Raw genomic sequence first — 25546 nt, 5'->3', positions numbered from 1 at the left:
GGGGAGGGCGACCGGACACACGGCAGGGAGGGGAGGGTGACCGGACACACGGCAGGGAGGGGAGGGTGACCGGACACACGGCAGGGAGGGAAGGTGGTAGGGGGTGGCCGGACACAGCGGGAGGAGGGGGGGTGGCCGGACACACAGCAGGGGAGAAGTGGGGGGTGGCCGGACACACAGCAGGGGCGGGGGGGGGGGGGGTGGCCGGACACACAGCAGGGGAGGGGAGGGTGACCGGACACACAGCAGGGGAGGAGGGGGGGGGTGGCCGGACACACAGCAGGGGCGGGGGGGGGGGGGGGCGGACACACAGCAGGGGCGGGCGGGGGGGGGGGTGGCCGGACACACAGCAGGGGAGGGGAGGGGAGGGAGGCCGGACAAACAGCAGGGAGGGGGAGAGGAGGGGGGGGGAGGAGATGAAGGGGGAGGTGAAGGGGGAGGGGACACGGACACACACACACACAGGCTTCTCTGGACTGTGGTGGTGGGATCCTCCTGATGGTGCGGTTCAGCGTGTCTCCTGTGTGTGTGGATATAAAACCCCCTCCCCTCTGTGTCCTCCTCACACTGTGCAAGTGCAGCACAGAGACTCCCAGCCCAGGGACCGGTGCACAGTATATATCCCCGGGCAGCCGCCGCTGGCACATGCCAGGCCCTCCCCAATAGTGTCCAGCAGCAAGGAGCGGGCAGCAGCTGTGTGTGCGGTGTCCGGGCAGCGGCTGTGAGGACGGAGATGCTGCTGCTGGGTGTATGACGCCGCATCCCTCCTCCGCTGCTCTGACGGGTCGCTGGGTGACTCGCTGGCGATTCCACACAGACACCTCTGCCTGGCCGCACTCACACCGTACTAGCAGCAGGGCCGGGGAGCCGCTCATGCACTGCAGATACCTCTCATCACCCATTAGCCAGAGAGGTAGTCTGCACTCCTGTGCCAGCATTCCCCTCCCAGGTCAGCACACGCGGCGGCGGGGGCGGGGGGCAATATTACACCGCCGCACAGGGCGCCCGGTGTATAAATGAGCCACCCGCGCCGCTCACTTACTGCCCCTTTCCCCCCTCCCCCCGGATACCTTATTGCTGGCCAAGCGTCAATTTAAGGAGGGGACCGGCAGAGTGTTCTGGCTGCGAGGAGGATCGCAGATCCGATGTCCGCTTCTGTGCAGATGTCAGCCATATTTGTACACCCATTTGAAGCTACTGTTTGTACACCCCCTGCTGGCGGCCACTGCGCAGCCGCAACAAATTGAAAAGCCCTATCTTTATAATGGGGCATATTTTACTTAATTAAAAAAAACCTATAACTTTCTCAAAAACCACAACCCCAAAAGGCACTACACTGGGACATACTCTATCTAATAAAACAAACCCCAAGTCTTAATTCGTCCTCTATCCTGAGTTATGCCTTCCCAAAAATCTCCTCATTCACTCTATAGGAAAACCATGTCAAAAAGCCACTGAGGGAGTGGCAGAAAAAAAACTGACAGTTGGAACTTTAGGTTACTCCCAATTCCTCATTTTTTATTATTTTGCCCTGAAATTTGGCATGCAGCAGCAGGTGACGATTCTACGCTCCCCTGCCAAATTTCAGCTCAGTACGTCCAATCAGTTTTGAGGTGTAGCCCCTCAAACACCATGCCCCCATCTCAGAAGTTCCCTATGGGAGAATTCCGTTTGTTCGATTCAGCCTTAATATAAGGGCACAACCGTGCCCTTATAATATATATATATATATATATATATATATATATATAATATACATACACATACACACACACACACACACACACAAGATTGTATAAAAATGATCCTGATGATGAGGCACAAAGAGCTTCGGATCGTTGATTCAATAGCCACCGCAGCAATCTTGTATTTAGGACCCCTTGCTTGGAGAATCTAGGAAGGCACCAGTACTTTACCTGTTTCAGTGAGTGAGTGCTGCCCACCAACGCTCACTATATATATATATATATATATATATATATATATATATATATAAAGTAAAAACACACAGTGCGCTTCAGTAGTCTGATTATCTGCCACACAGGTGTGCTGGACAGTCTATATCACAAACTGAGTCTTTTTAGAAAAGAGTTAATACTCCACACAAGAACAGCGCTACCCGCTCAGCAAAAGGATGCAAAGCAGGTAGGCGCATGGCTTATGAGGCGCTCTCCCTGCCCTGCATCCCTGTGCTGCACCGCCCTGTCCTCTCTGCTGCTGCAGTGCTGGCTTCCGTGCTTGTCACTGTATGACAGGCAAGGGGTAGAGCCCCTGTCACACATTATTCCACATAGAGGTGGTCATTCCGAGTTGTTCGCTCGCTGCCGATTTTCGCAGTGCAGCGATCAAGTGAAAAAATTGCAAAAATGCAGCGCTATGTACTTTCACACAAAACGATGTAGATTTACACAAGCTCGAGCGACGTTTTTTCATCGCTCAAGCGATCATAGTATGATTGACAGGAAGTGGGTATTTCTGGGCGGAAACTGTCCGTTTTCAGGGAGTGTGCTAAAAAACGCAGGCGTGCCATGTAAAAACGCAGGAGTGGCTGGCCGAGCGCAGGGCGTGTTTATGACGTCAAACCAGGAACTAAATGGACTGAGGTGATCGCAGTCTAGGAGTAGATCTGGAGCTACTCAGAAACTGCAGCAAATTATTTAGTAGCAGTTCTGCTAATCTTTCGTTTGCTATTCTGCTAAGCTAAGATACACTCCCAGAGGGCGGCGGCCTAGCGTTTGCAATGCTGCTAAAAGCAGCTAGCGAGCGAACAGCTCGGAATGACTACCAAAGTCCCCTTTTACACATTACACCAAGTAGAGTTCCCTTTTTACACATTACGCCAGGTAGAGTCCCCTTTTACACATTGCACCAGGTAGACCCCTTTTACAAGGCCAGATAGAGCTGCCTTTTAAACATTGTGCCAGGTAGAGCCCCCTTTACACATTGTGCAGGTAGAGCCCCTTTTACACATTATGAGCTGGGGGTGTTTCTGTGTGACTGGGGGGTGGAGTGTGCATGTTACTTGCATTCATGGCTACGGCCCTTTTACACACATCCGGCCACAGAAGGGTATGTAAGGACTTGAGAGTGGCAGACCATTACCCTGCAGTGCTGCCCGGCTGACAGTGTTCGATGTAGCCAGGCTGGTGTGGCGGCAGTGGTGGCATGGCCGTACAGGTGCTAACAGCGGCTCTGCATGCACAGTGCATGTGCACTGTGTGCCAGGCACCACTAGCACACCGCTAGTAGTTACGGCCCAGTGTGGGCGCAGCTCTAGTAATAATTTTACGTACCATTGCTATTGTCATAATTTAATCCAATTGCCAAGAAGAGGGGGATTTCTAAACTATCGAAAACACCCTCTGCATTTGCCTATGTCATTGGCCATTCAACCGATACTGGGAGAACAGGCTGGCGATTGTATAGGTGTGTACCCAGCTATAGAAATGGATGGAAGTCTATTTGTTATGTGTCAACAACATATTGTTTAGAGATGAGCGCCTGAAATTTTTCGGGTTTTGTGTTTTGGTTTTGGGTTCGGTTCCGCGGCCGTGTTTTGGGTTCGAACGCGTTTTGGCAAAACCTCACCGAATTATTTTTGTCGGATTCGGGTGTGTTTTGGATTCGGGTGTTTTTTTCAAAAAACCCTAAAAAACAGCTTAAATCATAGAATTTGGGGGTAATTTTGATCCCAAAGTATTATTAACCTCAAAAAACATAATTTACACTCATTTTCAGCCTATTCTGAACACATCACACCTCACAATATTATTTTTAGTCCTAAAATTTGCACCGAGGTCGCTGTGTGAGTAAGATAAGCGACCCTAGTGGCCGACACAAACACCGGGCCCATCTAGGAGTGGCACTGCAGTGTCACGCAGGATGTCCCTTCCAAAAAACCCTCCCCAAACAGCACATGACGCAAAGAAAAAAAGAGGCGCAATGAGGTAGCTGTGTGAGTAAGATTAGCGACCCTAGTGGCCGACACAAACACCGGGCCCATCTAGGAGTGGCACTGCAGTGTCACGCAGGATGGCCCTTCCAAAAAACCCTCCCCAAACAGCACATGACGCAAAGAAAAAAAGAGGCGCAATGAGGTAGCTGACTGTGTGAGAAAGATAAGCGACCCTAGTGGCCGACACAAACACCGGGCCCATCTAGGAGTGGCACTGCAGTGTCACGCAGGATGGCCCTTCCAAAAAACCCTCCCCAAACAGCACATGACGCAAAGAAAAAAAGAGGCGCAATGAGGTAGCTGACTGTGTGAGTAAGATTAGCGACCCTAGTGGCCGACACAAACACCGGGCACATCTAGGAGTGGCACTGCAGTGTCACGCAGGATGTCCCTTCCAAAAAACCCTCCCCAAACAGCACATGACGCAAAGAAAAAAAGAGGCGCAATGAGGTAGCTGTGTGAGTAAGATTAGCGACCCTAGTGGCCGACACAAACACCGGGCCCATCTAGGAGTGGCACTGCAGTGTCACGCAGGATGTCCCTTCCAAAAAACCCTCCCCAATCAGCACATGATGCAAAGAAAAAGAAAAGAAAAAAGAGGTGCAAGATGGAATTATCCTTGGGCCCTCCCACCCACCCTTATGTTGTATAAACAAAACAGGACATGCACACTTTAACCAACCCATCATTTCAGTGACAGGGTCTGCCACACGACTGTGACTGATATGACGGGTTGGTTTGGACCCCCCCCAAAAAAGAAGCAATTAATCTCTCCTTGCACAAACTGGCTCTACAGAGGCAAGATGTCCACCTCATCTTCACCCTCCGATATATCACCGTGTACATCCCCCTCCTCACAGATTATCAATTCGTCCCCACTGGAATCCACCATCTCAGCTCCCTGTGTACTTTGTGGAGGCAATTGCTGCTGGTCAATGTCTCCGCGGAGGAATTGATTATAATTCATTTTAATGAACATCATCTTCTCCACATTTTCTGGATGTAACCTCGTACGCCGATTGCTGACAAGGTGAGCGGCGGCACTAAACACTCTTTCGGAGTACACACTTGTGGGAGGGCAACTTAGGTAGAATAAAGCCAGTTTGTGCAAGGGCCTCCAAATTGCCTCTTTTTCCTGCCAGTATAAGTACGGACTGTGTGACGTGCCTACTTGGATGCGGTCACTCATATAATCCTCCACCATTCTATCAATGTTGAGAGAATCATATGCAGTGACAGTAGACGACATGTCCGTAATCGTTGTCAGGTCCTTCAGTCCGGACCAGATGTCAGCATCAGCAGTCGCTCCAGACTGCCCTGCATCACCGCCAGCGGGTGGGCTCGGAATTCTGAGCCTTTTCCTCGCACCCCCAGTTGCGGGAGAATGTGAAGGAGGAGATGTTGACAGGTCGCGTTCCGCTTGACTTGACAATTTTGTCACCAGCAGGTCTTTCAACCCCAGCAGACCTGTGTCTGCCGGAAAGAGAGATCCAAGGTAGGCTTTAAATCTAGGATCGAGCACGGTGGCCAAAATGTAGTGCTCTGATTTCAACAGATTGACCACCCGTGAATCCTTGTTAAGCGAATTAAGGGCTGCATCCACAAGTCCCACATGCCTAGCGGAATCGCTCCGTGTTAGCTCCTTCTTCAATGCCTCCAGCTTCTTCTGCAAAAGCCTGATGAGGGGAATGACCTAACTCAGGCTGGCAGTGTCTGAACTGACTTCACGTGTGGCAAGTTCAAAGGGCATCAGAACCTTGCACAACGTTGAAATCATTCTCCACTGCACTTGAGACAGGTGCATTCCACCTACTATATCGTGCTCAATTGTATAGGCTTGAATGACCTTTTGCTGCTCCTCCAACCTCTGAAGCATATAGAGGGTTGAATTCCACCTCGTTACCACTTCTTGCTTCAGATGATGGCAGGGCAGGTTCAGTAGTTTTTGGTGGTGCTCCAGTTTTCTGTATGTGGTGCCTGTACGCCGAAAGTGTCCCGCAATTCTTCTGGCCACCGACAGCATCTCTTGCACGCCCCTGTCGTTTTTTAAAAAATTCTGCACCACCAAATTCAAGGTATGTGCAAAACATGGGACGTGCTGGAATTGGCCCAGATTTAATGCACACACAATATTGCTGGCGTTGTCCGATGCCACAAATCCACAGGAGAGTCCAATTGGGGTAAGCCATTCCGCGATGATCTTCCTCAGTTGCCGTAAGAGGTTTTCAGCTGTGTGCGTATTCTGGAAAGCGGTGATACAAAGCGTAGCCTGCCTAGGAAAGAGTTGGCGTTTGCGAGATGCTGCTACTGGTGCCGCCGCTGCTGTTCTTGCGGCGGGAGTCCATACATCTACCCAGTGGGCTGTCACAGTCATATAGTCCTGACCCTGCCCTGCTCCACTTGTCCACATGTCCGTGGTTAAGTGGACATTGGGTACAGCTGCATTTTTTAGGACACTGGTGACTCTTTTTCTGAGGTCTGTGTACATTTTCGGTATCGCCTGCCTAGAGAAATGGAACCTAGATGGTATTTGGTACCGGGGACACAGTACCTCCAACAAGTCTCTAGTTGGCTCTGCAGTAATGATGGATACCGGAACCACGTTTCTCACCACCCAGGATGCCAAGGCCTCAGTTATCCGCTTTGCAGTAGGATGACTGCTGTGATATTTCATCTTCCTCGCAAAGGACTGTTGAACAGTCAATTGCTTACTGGAAGTAGTACAAGTGGGCTTACGACTTCCCCTCTGGGATGACCATCGACTCCCAGCGGCAACAACAGCAGCGCCAGCAGCAGTAGGCGTTACACGCAAGGATGCATCGGAGGAATCCCAGGCAGGAGAGGACTCGTCAGACTTGCCAGTGACATGGCCTGCAGGACTATTGGCATTCCTGGGGAAGGAGGAAATTGACACTGAGGGAGTTGGTGGGGTGGTTTGCGTGAGCTTGGTTACAAGAGGAAGGGATTTACTGGTCAGTGGACTGCTTCCGCTGTCACCCAAAGTTTTTGAACTTGTCACTGACTTATTATGAATGCGCTGCAGGTGACGTATAAGGGAGGATGTTCCGAGGTGGTTAACGTCCTTACCCCTACTTATTACAGCTTGACAAAGGGAACACACGGCTTGACACCTGTTGTCCGCATTTCTGGTGAAATACCTCCACACCGAAGAGCTGATTTTTTTGGTATTTTCACCTGGCATGTCAACGGCCATATTCCTCCCACGGACAACAGGTGTCTCCCCGGGTGCCTGACTTAAACAAACCACCTCACCATCAGAATCCTCCTGGTCAATTTCCTCCCCAGCGCCAGCAACACCCATATCCTCCTCATCCTGGTGTACTTCAACACTGACATCTTCAATCTGACTATCAGGAACTGGACTGCGGGTGCTCCTTCCAGCACTTGCAGGGGGCGTGCAAATGGTGGAAGGCGCATGCTCTTCACGTCCAGTGTTGGGAAGGTCAGGCATCGCAAACGACACAATTGGACTCTCCTTGTGGATTTGGGATTTCAAAGAACGCACAGTTCTTTGCGGTGCTTTTGCCAGCTTGAGTCTTTTCAGTTTTCTAGCGAGAGGCTGAGTGCTTCCATCCTCATGTGAAGCTGAACCACTAGCCATGAACATAGGCCAGGGCCTCAGCCATTCCTTGCCACTCCGTGTGGTAAATGGCATATTGGCAAGTTTACGCTTCTCCTCCGACAATTTTATTTTAGGTTTTGGAGTCCTTTTTTTTCTGATATTTGGTGTTTTGGATTTGACATGCTCTGTACTATGACATTGGGCATCGGCCTTGGCAGACGACGTTGCTGGCATTTCATCGTCTCGGCCATGACTAGTGGCAGCAGCTTCAGCACGAGGTGGAAGTGGATCTTGATCTTTCCCTAATTTTGGAACCTCAACTTTTTTGTTCTCCATATTTTATAGGCAGAACTAAAAGGCACCTCAGGTAAACAATGGAGATGGATGGATTGGATACTAGTATACAATTATGGACGGACTGCCACGGTTAGGTGGTATAAAAAAACCACGGTTAGGTGGTATATATTATAATAATAATACAATTATGGATGGACGGACTGCCTGCCGACTGCCGACACAGAGGTAGCCACAGCCGTGAACTACCGCACTGTACACTGGTTGATAAAGAGATAGTAGTATACTCGTAACAACTAGTATGACACTATGACGACGGTATAAAGAATGGAAAAAAAACCACGGTTAGGTGGTATATATTATAATAATAATACAATTATGGATGGACGGACTGCCTGCCGACTGCCGACACAGAGGTAGCCACAGCCGTGAACTACCGCACTGTACACTGGTTGATAAAGAGATAGTAGTATACTCGTAACAACTAGTATGACACTATGACGACGGTATAAAGAATGGGAAAAAAACCACGGTTAGGTGGTATATATTATAATAATAATACAATTATGGATGGACGGACTGCCTGCCGACTGCCGACACAGAGGTAGCCACAGCCGTGAACTACCGCACTGTACACTGGTTGATAAAGAGATAGTAGTATACTCGTAACAACTAGTATGACACTATGACGACGGTATAAAGAATGGAAAAAAAAACCACGGTTAGGTGGTATATATTATAATAATAATACAATTATGGATGGACGGACTGCCTGCCGACTGCCGACACAGAGGTAGCCACAGCCGTGAACTACCGCACTGTACACTGGTTGATAAAGAGATAGTAGTATACTCGTAACAACTAGTATGACACTATGACGACGGTATAAAGAATGGAAAAAAAACCACGGTTAGGTGGTATATATTATAATAATAATACAATTATGGATGGACGGACTGCCTGCCGACTGCCGACACAGAGGTAGCCACAGCCGTGAACTACCGCACTGTACACTGGTTGATAAAGAGATAGTAGTATACTCGTAACAACTAGTATGACACTATGACGACGGTATAAAGAATGGAAAAAAAACCACGGTTAGGTGGTATATATTATAATAATAATACAATTATGGATGGACGGACTGCCTGCCGACTGCCGGCACAGAGGTAGCCACAGCCGTGAACTACCGCACTGTACACTGGTTGATAAAGAGATAGTAGTATACTCGTAACAACTAGTATGACACTATGACGACGGTATAAAGAATGGAAAAAAAACCACGGTTAGGTGGTATATATTATAATAATAATACAATTATGGATGGACGGACTGCCTGCCGACTGCCGACACAGAGGTAGCCACAGCCGTGAACTACCGCACTGTACACTGGTTGATAAAGAGATAGTAGTATACTCGTAACAACTAGTATGACACTATGACGACGGTATAAAGAATGAAAAAAAAACCACGGTTAGGTGGTATATATTATAATAATAATACAATTATGGATGGACGGACTGCCTGCCGACTGCCGACACAGAGGTAGCCACAGCCGTGAACTACCGCACTGTACACTGGTTGATAAAGAGATAGTAGTATACTCGTAACAACTAGTATGACACTATGACGGTATAAAGAATGAAAAAAAAACCACGGTTAGGTGGTATATATTATAATAATAATACAATTATGGATGGACGGACTGCCTGCCGACTGCCGACACAGAGGTAGCCACAGCCGTGAACTACCGCACTGTACACTGGTTGATAAAGAGATAGTAGTATACTCGTAACAACTAGTATGACACTATGACGACGGTATAAAGAATGAAAAAAAAACCACGGTTAGGTGGTATATATTATAATAATAATACAATTATGGATGGACGGACTGCCTGCCGACTGCCGACACAGAGGTAGCCACAGCCGTGAACTACCGCACTGTACACTGGTTGATAAAGAGATAGTAGTATACTCGTAACAACTAGTATGACACTATGACGGTATAAAGAATGAAAAAAAAACCACGGTTAGGTGGTATATATTATAATAATAATACAATTATGGATGGACGGACTGCCTGCCGACTGCCGACACAGAGGTAGCCACAGCCGTGAACTACCGCACTGTACACTGGTTGATAAAGAGATAGTAGTATACTCGTAACAACTAGTATGACACTATGACGGTATAAAGAATGAAAAAAAAACCACGGTTAGGTGGTATATATTTAATAATAATACAATTATGGATGGACGGACTGCCTGCCGACTGCCGACACAGAGGTAGCCACAGCCGTGAACTACCGCACTGTACACTGGTTGATAAAGAGATAGTAGTATACTCGTAACAACTAGTATGACACTATGACGACGGTATAAAGAAAGAAAAAAAAATACCACGGTTAGGTGGTATATATTGTAATACAATTATGGATGGACGGACTGCCTGCCGAGTTCCGACTGCCGACACAGAGGTAGCCACAGCCGTGAACTACCGCACTGTACTGTGTCTGCTGCTAATATAGACTGGTTGATAAAGAGATAGTATACAATACATACAACAATATACTACTATACTGGTGGTCAGGCACTGGTCACCACTAGTCACACTGGCAGTGGCACTCCTGCAGCAAAAGTGTGCACTGTTTAATTTTAAATTAATATAATATTATGTACTCCTGGGGGCTCCTGCTATAACAACCTGCAGTGCTCCCCAGTCTCCCCCACAATTATTATAAGGTTTGCCTTTTATACATTGATGTGCAGCACACTGGGCTGAGCTGAGTGCACACAGACTGAGTCACACTGTGTGACTGGCTGCTGCTGTGTATCGTTTTTTTTCAGGCAGAGAACGGATATAGCAGAGAACGGATATATTAAAATAAATAAAAGTTAACTAACAACAACTGCACTGGTCACTGTGGTAAACTCTGTCTGACTCTGCACAATCTCTCTCTCTCTTCTAATCTAATTTCTAATGGAGAGGACGCCAGCCACGTCCTCTCCCTATCAATCTCAATGCACGTGTGAAAATGGCGGCGACGCGCGGCTCCTTATATAGAATCCGAGTCTCGCGAGAATCCGACAGCGTCATGATGACGTTCGGGCGCGCTCGGGTTAACCGAGCAAGGCGGGAGGATCCGAGTCTGCTCGGACCCGTGAAAAAAACATGAAGTTCGTGCGGGTTCGGTTTCAGAGAAACCGAACCCGCTCATCTCTAATATTGTTATACCAAGGAAGCAGAGTTCTATGTCATAGAGCCTTTCTGCTTCAATACTTAAGAATCTTGTCCTGAAGCACACGTCTATGAATGGAATTTTATTGTTAAATTATTACTTATGTATGTAAATTTGGTACATAATTTACACAGCAAATGATTTAGTACAATCATTTACACAGCAAGATCAACCTGGTTTTGCAGTGTAAATGATTGCCACTTTAAAAAAACTGAAAAACCTTACCAAATCTCTCACTTTCTGAAACTCTCACTCTATTACATTTGGTCCTTGATGTTATTTTTTTCTAGGATATATTTGATTTGAATTTCTTGGTTCTTAGACTTAATGTATTGACATAAGGAATACACATTATTATCTACAGTATTTTGAGACAACTTTCTGTATTAATTATTTCTAATTTAATTTGTGATGGGATGGTGTAGAAAAAAAAAACCCTGTACAACAGCTAGTGATCAAGGATGAGTCCAAAATACTAGTTCCTTATATAATGGAATGACAAAAAGGAAAAATTGCAATGTTCAGTAATTCTGTCTTCTATATGAAATTCATCTCAGACCTCAAATTTTCTCTTCTCAAAGTCTTTATTGTTTTTCTACATTAATTGGTACACATTGGCGTTTCTATAATGGGTGCAATGTGTGCGGTGCACACGGGCCCCTGGGTCCAGCCGGGGCCCCACACTGCACACATTTTAATACTTACCTTACCGGAGACCAGCGCTGGGTGCTGCGGTCGCAGCGGAAATCGCCGCCAAAATGGTCACTGCGCATGCGCAGTAGCCAAATTGGTCTCCGGATCATGGCAGGCACCATGTTTCCGGAGACAGTACGCAGAAACTTGTACAAAAGAGAACAAAAAAATGTCTTGAGTGTTCTTCCATTCTTTGAAAGGATATTTACATTGAAATGCAGTTGTTTATTACTACATTTAGTTGTTGCAAGGAAGACACATTTCTGCTATGTAATGCTATGCACAGCACCTCTGCAAATAGCAGTACTGGTTTCTGAAAGGAGCGAAACTTACAAGTAAATAACATGTCCAATTGTTGCATCATTGTTACGTGTCTAATTAACAAAGTGATGGCAATAAGGACAGGTTTTAAACTGGTCTACACTAGGACTGATTAGGTGGGGGTAAAATCAGAATCAGAATCAGCTTTATTGGCCAAGTGTACTCACAAACATTAGGAATATTTGGCGGTACACTGCATCGCCAAGCAGCAACATGAATGGGGAATACCTAGCATAAGAAGGGGGAAAAATGTAGCATACATTACACGCATGTGTTCATACTGTACATTGCAATTGTACGATAGACTTGGCATATTAGATATATTATACATGTTAGACTTTTTATTAGGGATGAGCGGGTTTGGTTCCCCGAGAACCGAATCACCCCTCCCGGTGTTTTCCCACCAGACTCAGAAACCAGAACAAGGCAAAATGTCATCACCCCGCTGTCTGATTCTCGTGGGTCTTGGATTCCATATAAGGAGCCGCACGTAGCCACCATTTTCACTCCAGTCCTGGAGAGTGTAGCGAGAGGACATGTCTCCTCAGTGTCCGTGTGGGAAAGTGGCATGGCGTGTTGGGTGGCGACCTGCTCTTTTGCGTCATTCCACTGCTGTCTTGTGCAGCGTCATTCCAGTGGTGGTATCTTGTGCTGCATCAGTACAATCACAGTGATGGTGTCCTGTGCTGCCATAAGTCCAGTACTGCTGTATAAATCCAGTCCAGTGGTGCTGTCTTATGCTGCATCAGTCCAGTGGTGGTGTCCTGTGCTGCCATAAGTCCAGTGCTGCTGTATAAGTCCAGTCCAGTGGTGCTGTCTTGTGCTGCTTCAGTCCAGTGGTGGTGTCCTGTGCTACCATAAGTCCAGTGGTGCTGCCGTATAAGTCCAGTGGTGCTTCTGTATAAGTCCAGGGGTATTGCTGTATATATTGCCCAGGGTTACTGATGCATGAGTCCAGGGTTACTGCCGTATAAGTCCAGTCCAGTGGTGCAGCCATACAAGTCCAGTGGTGCTGCCGTATAAGTCCAGAGGTACTGCCGTATAAGTCCAGAGGTACTGCCGTATAAGTCCAGTACATTGGTGCTGCCGTATAAGTCCAGGGGTACTGCCGTATAAGTCCAGTCTAGTGGTGCTGCCATATAAGTTCAGCGGTACTGCCGTATAAGTCCAGTCCAGTTGTGTTGCCGTATAAGTTCAGTGGTGCTGCCGTATAAGTCCAGGGGTGCTGCCATTTAAGTACAGGGGTGCTGCCATATAAGTTATGGGGTACTGCTGTATAAGTCCAGTCCAGTTGCGTTGCCATATAAGTCCAGGGGTACTGCCGTATAAGTCCAGGGGTACTGCCGTATAAGTCCACCAATATTGTTTGTGTATTACATCTGGGCAAATTCCAGCACGTCCAATGTTTTGCACATACAATTAATTTGGTGGTGCAGATTTTTTTTTAAAATGACAGGGGCATGCAGGAGATGCTGTTGGTGGCCCAAAAAATTTGACATTCAGCCACTGCATGCCACTCTTTGCACCTCTTTTTCTTCATTGCATTATGTGCTGTTTGGGGCCTAGTTTCTAAAAGTGCCATCCTGTCTGACACTGCAGTGCCACTCCTAGATGGGCCAGGTGTTTGTGCTGCACACTTGTTTCGCTTAGCTTAGTCATCCAGCAACCTCGGTGCACCTCTTTTATTTCTTTGCAATATGTGCTGTTTGGGGCCTAGTTTTTATAAGTGTCATCCTGTCTGACACTGCAGTGCCACTCCTAGATGGGCCAGGTATTTGTGCCGCCCACTTGTGTCGCTTATCTTAGTATTTCAGTGACCTCAGTGCAACCTTTTGGCCTAAAAACAATATTGTGAGGTGTGAGGTGTTCAGAATAGACTGGAAATGATTGGACATGAATGTTATTGAGGTTAATATTGTAGGATCAAAATTACCCCCAAAATTAGCTGTTTTTATGGTTTTTTTTCAAAAATCATCTAGATCCAAAACCAAAACATGAAAGGGTGGTTTTGGCAAAACCAATCCAGATCCAAAACACGAGCGGGGATCTAGATCCAAAACCAAAACATGAAAAGTGCCCACCGCACATCTTTACTTTTTATATATAGCTAGTGAGAAGAAGCTTTTAATGGATCTGGTTGCGGGAATGTACCTGTAGCATCTGCCTGATGGAAGCGGTTTAAACAGTTTGTGACCTGGGTGCTGCATATTTGCCACGATTTTCTCCGTTCGTTTCTTGACGCTTGACTGGTATAATTCCTGGATGGGAGGGAGGTCAGCCTCAACGATTTTTTCAGCTGTCTCGACCACCAATTGCAGCCTCCTTCTGTCACTTTCATTGGCAGATCCATACCAGACTGTGATCAAGGAATATAGGACCGATTCTACGATCGCTGTGTAGAAGATGAGCAGTAGCTTCTGCGGGATGTTGAATTTCCTGAGTTGCCTCAGAAAGAACATCCGCTGCTGGATCTTCTTTACGACAGCGCTTATGTTGGGTCCCCATTTGAGGTCTCGGGAAATTTTTGATCCTAGGAACTTGAAGGAGTTGACCCACGAAACCATGCTGTTGGCTATTATGAGTGGTTGCAAGGCATTGGGTAGCCTTCTGAAGTCCACCACCATTTCAATTGTTTTGAGGGGATTTAGGTCAAGGTTGTTCATGCAGCACCACTGCGATAGCCGTTCCATTTTGTGTCTGTATGCAGATTCGTCTTTGTCCTTGATTAAGCCGATGACGGTGGTGTCGTCTGCAAATTTTATAATTTTTATTGATTGCTCGGACGAAGTTCAGTCCGTGCAGGGGAGAGAATACATCCTTGAGGGGCCCCCGTGCTGATCGTGCGCCCAATAGACGTGTATGACCCGTATTTCATCACCTGTTTTCTTGCTGTCAGGAAGTCAACAATCCAGAAGGAGAGGAGTTTGGCATGCAGGATACTGGGGACGATTGTATTGAATGCGAACTGAAGCCAACAAAAGGACCCTCGCATAAGAGTACCGTCGGTCTAGGTGCTGTAGGATGTAGCCCCAAATTAACTGCTTCCTCGACACTCCTGTTCATTCAGTATGCGAACTGCCAGGAGTCTAGGTGGGTGTTAGTTGCTTCTTTCAGGTGTTTCAGCACCAGCCGTTCAAACACTTTCATTGCCACAGATGCTAGTGCAATCGGCCTGTAGTCATTAAGGTCTATCGCAGCTGCACTCCTAGTTACCGGGATGATTGTTGAATATTTAAAGCAAGAGGGAGCCTTGCATGTCTCCGGTGAGGTGTTGAAGATCCTGGAGAAGATAGGGGCGAGCTGAACAGCACAGTTCTTCAGGGCAGATGACGATACTACGTCCGGGCCTGTGAATTTCCTAAGTTTGACCTTTCTGAACATTCCTTCTAACTCTTTATGATCCACCCGCAGTGCCTGGGAGTGGAGACCAGGGTAGGGGAGAGGGTGGTCAGCTTCGTCCGGGACAGGGGTAGGGCTGGGACAGGGGTGCTCCTTCTCAAATCTGCAGTAAACGTTGTTCAGCTCGTCAGCCAGTTCCTGGTGCTTGATAGTGGGTTTTCGTGTTTTCTTGTAGCTGGTTATAGCTTGCATACCACTACTGACGCGGGGTCGTTGGCCTAAAGGTTGTTTGTCAGCTTGTTGGGGAACCAGTTTTTAGCCAGCCTGATTTTGCATGTCAGGAAGTTCCTGGCCTGTTTGCTGCTGTATGTCTCCTCCTTGGCCCGACGAAGCTTCCTGAGCTGGGTGTTGAACCAAGGCCTGTTGTTATTGAAGGTGCAGACTGTTTTTGTTGGCACACACGTGTCCTCGCAAAGGATGATGTAGAATGTCACTACATCATCCAGGTCGGTAGCAGAAGTTTCAAAAACCCTCCAATCTGTGCAGTCAAAACAGGCCTGAAGCTTCAGCTTTGCTTCGCTTGTTCAGCTTTTGTCGGACCTTACCATTGGCTTTAGACGGACCTCAGCTTCTGGATGTATGTGGGGAGCAGATGGACTATGCGGTGGTTGGAGAGGCATAGGGCTGTGCAGGGGATGGACTGGTAAGCTGTCTTGATGGAGACATAGCAGTGGTCCAGGGTTCACCCCTCCCTGGTATGGCACTTGACTTGCTGTATGCACTTAGGTAGCTCCTGGCTCAGGTTGGCGTTGTTGAAGTCTCCCAGTACTATAACAGCGAGTCCGGATATTTGAGTTCTGTATCTGTTATCTTGGTGGCCAGCTGTTGCAGGGCATCGTTTGCGCTTGCTTGGGGTGAGGTATACACCCCCACCAATACTGTTGAGGCAAATTCCCGGGGGAAGTAGAACGGGTTGCAGTTAATGATGAGTGTCTCCAATTTCAGGCTGCTTGATTTACTAAGGATCGTAACGTTGGAGCACCACACTTTGTTTATGTAGAAGCAGATGCCACCGCCTCTGGTTTTTCCGGTGAGGTCCTTATCGCGGTCGGCCCTCAAGAGGCTGCAGCCCAGCAGTTACAGTGTTCTCATCTCCCAGCGCCACCTCCGCACCCACCAGTGACGTGCGGTGGGGTGAGGCAGGTGAGGCAGAGCCTTTCCTGTCATACTAACATTTGCACCAGAGTTTTGACTGTATAAAGTATCTATAAAATAGAGATGAGCGGGTTCGGTTCATCGAGATCCGAACCCCCCCGAACTGCACCTATTTTATACGGGTCCGAGTCAGCCTCTGATCTTTCCGCCTTGCTCGGTTAACCCGAACACGGACGAACATCATCATCCGACTGTTGGATTTTTGCAAGATTCGTATTCTATATAAAGAGCCGCGCGTCGCCGCCATTTTTACTCGTGCATTGGAGATTGAATGGAGAGATTGTGGCTACGTTCTCTGCCTGAAAAGCTCCATATCTGTGCTCTGTGTGCTGCAAATATCTGTGCTAAGTGTGCTGCAAATATCTGTGCTCAGTGTGCTGCAAATATCTAAGCTCTCTGCCTGAAAAGCTCCATATCTGTGCTCAGTGTGCTGCAAATATCTGTGCTCAGTGTGCTGCATTTTGGTGACCAACAGTATATAGTTGTACAGTACCGTAGGCCATTGCTGTATCTTGCAGCTCTGTGTGACTGCAAGTATCCATTCCATATCTGTGCTGCATTTTTGTGAGCAGTATATATAGTAGTACAGTGCAGCATTTTGGTGACCAACAGTATATAGTTGTACAGTACAGTAGGCTATTGCTGTATCTTGCAGCTCTGTGTCACTGCAAGTATCGATTCCATATCTGTGCTGCATTTTTGTGAGTGGTATATATAGTAGTACAGTGCAGCATTTTGGTGACCAACCGTATATAGTTGTACAGTACAGTATGCCATTGTTGTATCTTGCAGCTCTGTGTCACTGCAAGTATCCATTCCATATCTGTGCAGCATTTTTGTGAGCAGTATATATAGTAGTACAGTGCAGCATTTTGGTGACCAACAGTATATAGTTGTACAGTACAGTAGGCCATTGCTGTATCTTGCAGCTCTGTGTCACTGCAAGTATCCATTCCATATATGTGCTGCATTTTTGTGAGCAGTATATATAGTAGTACAGTGCAGCATTTTGGTGACCAACAGTATATAGTTGTACAGTACAGTAGGCCATTGCTGTATCTTGCAGCTCTGTGTCACTGCAAGTAACCATTCCATATCTGTGCTGCATTTTTGTGAGCAGTATATATAGTAGTAAAGTACAATAGGCCATTGCTATTGATATAATAATATTACTGGCATATAATTCCACACATTAAAAAATGGAGAACAAAAATGTGGAGGGTAAAATAGGGAAAGATCAAGATCCACTTCCACCTAGTGCTGAAGCTGCTGCCACTAGCCATGGCAGAGACGATGAAATGCCATCAACGTCGTCTGCCAAGGCCGATGCCCAATGTCATAGTAGAGAACGTGTAAAATCCAAAAAGCAAATGTTCAGTAAAATGATGACCCAAAAATCTAAATTAAAAGCGTCTGAGGAGAAGCGTAAACTTGCCAATGTGCAGTTTACGACACAGAGTGGCAAGGAACGGCTGAGGCCCTGGCCTGCGTTCATGGCTAGTGGTCCAGCTTCACATGAGGATGGAAGCACTGATCCTTCCGCTAGAAAACTGAAAAGAGTTAAGAATGCAAAAGCACAGCAAAGAACTGTGCGTTCTTCTAAATCACAAATCCCCAAGGAGAGTCCAATTGTGTCGGTTGCGATGCCTGACCTTCCCAACACTGGACGGGAAGGAGCACCCACAGTCCAGTTCCTGATAGTCAAATTGAAGATGTCACTGTTGAAGTACACCAGGATGGGGATATGGGTGTTGCTGGCGCTGAGGAGGAAATTGACAAGGAGGATTCTGATGGTGAGGTGGTTTGTTTAAGTCAGGCACCCGGGGAGACACCTGTTGTACCTGGGATGAATAAGGCCATTGACATGCCTGGTCAAAATACAAAAAAAAAAAAAAAAAATCACCTCTTCGGTGTGGAATTATTTCAACAGAAATGCGGACAACAGGTGTCAAGCCGTATGTTGCCTTTGTCAAGCTGTAATAAGTAGGGGTAATGACGTTAACCACCTAGGAACATCCTCCCTTATACGTCACCTGGAGCGCATTCATCAGAAGTCATTGACAAGTTCAAAAACTTTGGGTGACAGCGGAAGCAGTACACTGACAACTAAATCCCTTCCTCTTGTACCCAAGCTCCTGCACACCACACCACCAACTCCCTCAGTGTCAATTTCCTCCTTAGACAGGAAAGCCAATAATCCTGCAGGCCATGTCACTGGCAAGTCTGACGAGTCCTCTCCTGACTGGGATTCCTCCGATGGATCCTTGAGTGTAACGTCTACTGCTGCTGGCGCTGCTGTTATTGCTGCTGGGAGTCGATCATCATCCCAGAGGGGAAGTTGGAAGACCACTTGTACTACTTCCAGTAAGCAATTGACTGTCCAACAGTCCTTTGCGAGAAAGATGAAATATCACAACAGTCATCCTGTTGCAAAGCGGATAACTCAGGCCTTGACAGCTGTGTTGGTGTTGGACATACGTCCGGTATCCGGTGTTAGTTCACAGGGACTTAGAGAATTTATTGAGGTAGTGTGTCCCTGGTACCAAATACCATCTAGGTTCCACTTCTCTAGGAAGGTGATACCGAGAATGTACACAGACGTCAGAAAAAGAGTCACCAGTGTCCTAAAAAATGCAGTTGTACCCAATGTCCACTTAACCACGGACATGTGGACAAGTGGAGCAGGGCAGACTCAGGACTATATGACTGTGACAGCCCACTGGGTAGATGTATTGCCTCCTGCAGCAAGAACAGCAGCGGCGGCATCAGTAGCAGCATCTTGCAAACGCCAACTCGTTCCTAGGCAGGCTACGCTTTGTATCACCGCTTTCTATAAGGGGCACACAGCTGACAACCTTTTATGGAAACTGAGGAACATCATTGCAGAATGGCTTAACCCAATTGGACTCTCCTGGGTATTTGTGACATCGGACAACGCCACCAATATTGTGCGTGCATAACATGTGGGTAAATTCCAGCACGTCCCATGTTTTGCACATACATTGAATTTGATGGTGCAGAATTTTTTTAAAAAACGACAGGAGCGTGCAAGAGATGCTGTCGGTGGCCCGAAGAATTGCGGGCCACTTTCAGCATTCAGCGGCCGCGTGCCGAAGACTGGAGCACCAGCAAACACTCCTGAACCTGCCCCGCCATCATTTGAAGCAAGAGCTGGTAACGAGGTGGAATTCAACCCTCTATATGCTTCAGAGGATGGAGGAGCAGCAAAAGGCCATTCAAGCCTATACATCTGACTATGATATAGGCAAAGGAGGGGGAATGCACCTGACTCAAGCGCAGTGGAGAATGATTTCAACGTTGTCCAAGGTTCTGCAACCCTTTAAACTTGCCACACGTGAAGTCAGTTCAGACACTGCCAGCCTGAGTCAGGTCAATCCCCTCATCAGGCTTTTGCAGAAGCAGCTGGAGAGATTGAAGGAGGAGCTAAAATGTAGCGATTCCGCTAGGCATGTGGGACTTGTGGATGGAGCCCTTCATTCGCTTAACCAGGATTCACGGGTAGTCAACCTGTTGAAATCAGGGCACTACATTTTGGCCACCGTGCTCGATCCTAGGTTTAAAGCCTACGTTGTGTCTCTCTTTCCGGCAGACACAAGTCTGCACATGTTCAAAGACCTGCTGGTGAGACACTTGTTAAGTCAAGCGGAACGTTACCCGCCTACAGCTCCTCCTTTATTTTCTCCCGCCACTGGAGCTGCCAGGAAAAGGATCAGATTTCCAAAACCACCCGCTGGCGGTGATGCAGGGCAGTCAGGAGTGAAAACTGACATCTGGTCCGGACTGAAGGACCTGCCAACGATTACTGACATGTCGTCTACTGTCACTGCATATGAATCTGTCACCATTGAAAGAATGGTGGAAGATTACAAACTGGCTTTATTTTACCTAAGTTGCCCCCCCTCCAGTGTATACTCCGAAAGAGTGTTTAGTGCAGCCGGTCACCTTGTCAGCGATCGGCGTACGAGGTTACTTCCACAAAACGTGGAGAAGATGATGTTCATCAAAATGAATTATAATCAATTCCTCCGTGGAGACATTCACCAGCAATTGCCTCCAGAAAGTACACAGGGACCTGAGATGGTGGATTCCAGTGGGGACGAATTAATACTCTGTGAGGAGGGGGATGTACACAGTGAAAGGGGTGAGGAATCGGAGGATGATGATGAGGTGGACACCTTGCCTCTGTAGAGCCAGTTTGAGCAAGGAGAGATTGATTGCTTCTTTGTTTTGTGGGGGTCCAAACCAACCAGTCATTTCAGACCCTGTCACTGTGGGACCCGGCATTGCGACCTGAAAGTGGTACTAGTCACAGTCATGACTGTTGCCTGCTAGCGAGGAGGGGGCTAGACAGAGATTGCACATGGGCCCCCTCCTCTCTTAATACGCCCCTGATTTTGCAACTAAGTACATTTATAGAAGCAGTGCAAACAAAGCAAGAAAAAATTGCAAAAGACTTGGAGGCTGATCATGAGTCAGATGCAGATTTGGCCGCAGCTGTGTAATTTGCGCTTTATGTTAATGTCACTACAAGTCCTTGCCTAGTGTACATCTGTGCATCCAAATATGCAAGGACTAAGATGTCCACTCCCTGTATTCATAGATGCTGAAATAAGACTTGGTGTATCATTAGACGTACCATCGGTCGCACCATCAAAACTTGCACCAAACATATGACAGGTGCAGTGTCTTTGAGTATAGCATACTATGTGAGCAGTTGTGTGTACACAACCACATTTAGCTCCATGACTGTGACACTTCCATAAGGTACAACATCTCTGTGCATATTGTTAGCCACCCCCGTTACTTCCCAGTCGCTGACCAGAACGCCCCTGCGAATAAGTTGCATGCACAGACAGAAAAACACTGGGGTGTAAATTTACTAAGATGGAAGTTCTATTTGAGATGGGATGTTGCCCATAGCAACCAGTCAGATTCCAGGTATTATCTTCTAGAAGGTGCTAGATAAATGAGAAGTAGAATCTGATTGGTTGCTATGGGCAATGTCCCATCTTAAATAGAACTCCCATTTTAGTAAATTTACCCATCTGTAGGTGTAAATATCAGCAAAGCGTCCGACTCAGGGCCTAATTCAGACCTGTTCACTAGCTAGGGTTTTTTAGCAGTCCTGCGTTCGCATAATCGACGCCAATAGGGGAGTGTATTTTTGCTTTGCAAGTTTGCGAACGCATGTGTAGCAGAGCTGTACAAACAGTTCTTGCGCAGTCTCTGAGTAGCCCAGGATTTACTCAGCCGCTGCGAACACTTCAGCCTGTCCGGGAGCGGAATTGATATCACACACCCTCCCTGCAAACGCATGGACATGCCTGCGTTTTTCCAACCACTCACAGAAAACAGTTAGTTACCACCCACAAACGCCTTCTTCCTGTCAATCTCCTTGCGAATGCTCGTGCGAATGGATCCTTCGCACAAACCCATCGCTGAGCGGCGATCCGCTTTGTACCCGTGCGACACGCCTGCGCATTGCGGTGCATATGCATGCGCAGTTTAGACCTGATCGCACACTGTACGAAAACACAGCCTAGCGATCAGGTCTGAATTAGGGCTTCAGGCTTTGAAGCTGCACATATACACAGAATTACCGAAGTTGGCTGGTAGGGAAAGGTAATTGTTCTGTACATGGGAAAAAAATTACAATCCTTTGCTCCCACATGCTCAGAAACAGCAGAAAACAGAACAACTAGAGGGAGAAATAAAACATTTGATTCTTCCAACTAGTTGGGTGATTAATTATCCATCATTTCCTCCAAATGAATGTTTGTAACAGAAGTAGGCCGACACTCTAAGGGCCTGATTTAGAAATGGATGCAGTGAGCATTGCTCAGATATTCTAATGTAGCAGGAGGAGTCTTTAGGAAAAACACGCCTGTGCGTGCATGAAATTCTGAGTGCTGCGCACAAATTTGTTTCCAAAGACACAGAACCTGTGTTCTGCTGCAAGCGATCACGCAGGACCCATTATCCACATGTGTATAGTAGATCCACAAACATCAGAGATGTACTTAAACCAAAAAGGATTTTTCCCACGCACTCTGCTGGCTGTTAGTAAGAAGAACTGTATACACTATGTAATAATAGAAAACGTAGAGCTCTTCGTTACATATGTTTTGCAAAAGATATGATAAGCCTCCAGGCCACTTCACGGCTGCTCTATTACTGGAGGTCCCTAACTAAGCATAAGTCCAGGGCTTGGACCCAACAAAGTCGGCTCAGTCCCGACCACCCTAGGGCAGCACACCATTGAAATACTAAAGTGTTAATATGTGTTAAGAAAGAAGCAGAAGCTATGGGTTAGAAAGTGCTACAGAAATAAGGGTGTTAATAAAATACTCAAAAGAGTAATATTAGTGAAAAAATAGGAGTGTTACATAAGTGCTAAATAAATAATATGGCGCGCTGCCCCAAGGTAGCCCAGTCACACCAGACCTGAGGGGTACCACTCCCCAAACTCACACACAGCATAATAATAATAATCACTATGGGTCATACAATTGCTTAATGTACGGCCACATGATAATGGCACATACAAAACATATCCAGATTGAGAGCTAGCTTACCTGGAGGCACCCCTGTATCCTCCAAATGGCACCACAGGACCCAGCATGCCCTCCTAATGCTGGCTCCATCTATGCCTCACTGAACTGCAATAAATGGTGGCAAACTGCTCTAATCAAGCTGGTAACAATCCTCAGGTGCTGCGGGAGGGGGTTACTCTAGACAAGAAAAACAAAAACTTAAACCATCAGGTTTGCATACTACATCTCTGAATTAATTTCTAATGGACTAAAGACTAAAATAATTGATGTGTAGGTGTTTTCATACACTCTGGCGCTAAATTAGTTAATTAGATTAATACACCTGTTTAAAATGATTAATAGACTTTGCTGAGTCTATAACATATAAAGACTACAAAGCACAATTTATCACTGCACTGGTGAAAAATAAAAATGCGAAATTACTTTTCTTGTATTTCATGACATGTATTAGTCATCAATTATGATATTATTTAACATAAGCAAAAACATAAAATTACATAGAAATATATACTTAAGATGAATACAATGAAAATTTATAAAATTAAATAAATGAAAATGTATTGGTTTACGTCAAAAACTCATAGTAATTTTTATATAATGTAAATTTTTGATTTATAGCTGCATGAAATGTAGTTATATTGTACCTCTATGACTGTTTGTTATTACCCAGTTTTGTTTTATCACTGTTGTTTCCAATTGCAAAGCGCAACGGAATATACTGCGCTATATAAGAAACTGTTAATCAATAAATAAATTAATTAATTAATTAATTAAATAGAGTTAATGATCCAAATCACTATCTGATAGAAAAATGGTAGGTAGCAATGAACTGGAGAAGCCAGGAGAATGAACCTGTGGTTGGTATCTGAGTATGTTAGGAGGTTTAAGCGTATCTTCCAAATGTGTATCGGTCTGCGGGATCTGGTGTCCTTGATAATGTGTTACATTATCAGCGGTATGGAGTCCAAGACCGCCAGAGGTTCGGGATGTCAGCAATCTCAGACTCCATTACATCCCGTCATATAAATTTCTGTATGGACGCAGATGTCACTGCTTATCCAGCTCAATCAGTCAGACAGCGCTTGCAAGTGAGATCTTAACTGGACCAGGTCTCTATCCATTAGGTAAGTGCAGTTGTAGGGGCAGCAAGTAGCTTGGCCAAAGGAAACAACAATGGATGTACTGTACACTGCCTAAGAGGTGTGTCATAAGGGGCCTACTGTAATTCAGACCTGATCGCAGCAGCACAATTTTTCACTAATGGGCAAAACCATGTGCAGTGCAGTTGGGGCACATCTAGCATGTGCAGAGAAAGTTAGATTTGAGTGGGGTGTGTTCAAACTGAAATCTAAATTGCAGTGTAAAAATAACTCATCCTGTATTTACCCTGCACAGAAACAATATAACCCACCCAAATCTAACTCTCTCTGCACGTTATATCTGCCCCATCTCTGCAGTGCACATGGTTTTGTCCATTAAAGAAAGATTTTGCTGCTGTAATCAGGTCTGAATTAGGCACAAAATTAACTTAAATCCAAATGTAAACAAGCATTGCCCTAAGCAGTTATAGTTTGGCACATTTAATTCCAATAGACCATGGGAAACATCATTTGAAAATGCATGTATAGTACCTTATAACCTAACCAGTGCAGGAAAATGATCCAATTTGAATATTTATAGCTCTGAGCCTCTGATTTATTTTGTTTTCCAGGTATATAAACAGCTACATAATGGGGGTAAGGTGAAATCAGGGAGATAGCTGCACTCATCCGGGTAGTCCGGTGAGATTCCTAATATTTCAGGGCCTCTTGACAGGGAGATTTGACAAGTATGTGTAAAATATGTATTTATATAGATAATTTTACATTGTCCCACTGTCTAATTACCGTGATTTCAGAACCATTACTCGAGTCATTTGTCATTTTGTTTCTCCTGTTGTGCATTTGTCACAAGCACATTTATAATTAGCTGTTTGAAAACAGGTTAAATCAAGTAAATGTGCCTTTTTTGTTTGCAAAAAAATATGTAAAAAACTATGTAAGTGTGTATGTGTGCGCCATTATATCTACAGCAGTAATAATGCAGCGCATAGCGACATCACAGTGCATGACTATTGCAAATCCCTATATCTAATGCGTAGCAAAAATGTCTATTAGTAATACAGTAGGTTTAGAAAAACGGATTAGGATTATGAGTCATCTTCAACAGAGAAGCTTCTCCTGAGTAACTTCCTGGCTTCACTGGTCCATCAACTTTCCTGCTGTGCACAGCAGGTGCTGGAGCCACTATTTAGACTTCTGTGGACGGGATACCAGTAGCAGTTTGCTCATT

At 46.2% G+C, this 25546-nt stretch overlaps 1 protein-coding gene across 1 annotated transcript in view; it reads right to left on the bottom strand.

Annotated features, from left to right (window-relative positions):
• The window catches only part of LOC134893873 (cryptic protein-like), a 146836-nt gene extending 123532 nt beyond the window's left edge, over nucleotides 1–23304 (bottom strand). Inside the window, exon 1 of the mRNA XM_063913721.1 lies at nucleotides 23237–23304. Coding sequence (XP_063769791.1) covers nucleotides 23237–23283 — 47 coding nt within the window. The 5' untranslated portion in view covers nucleotides 23284–23304. The remainder of the gene's footprint in view (nucleotides 1–23236) is intronic.
• Between the last annotated feature and the right edge of the window lie 2242 nt (nucleotides 23305–25546).

This window comes from Pseudophryne corroboree, chromosome 1 (assembly GCF_028390025.1).
Source record: "Pseudophryne corroboree isolate aPseCor3 chromosome 1, aPseCor3.hap2, whole genome shotgun sequence".
Taxonomy (NCBI): Eukaryota; Metazoa; Chordata; class Amphibia; order Anura; family Myobatrachidae; genus Pseudophryne; species Pseudophryne corroboree.
The sequence above is the reverse complement of the archived record's forward strand: the minus strand, read 5'-3'. Positions and strand labels throughout refer to the sequence as shown.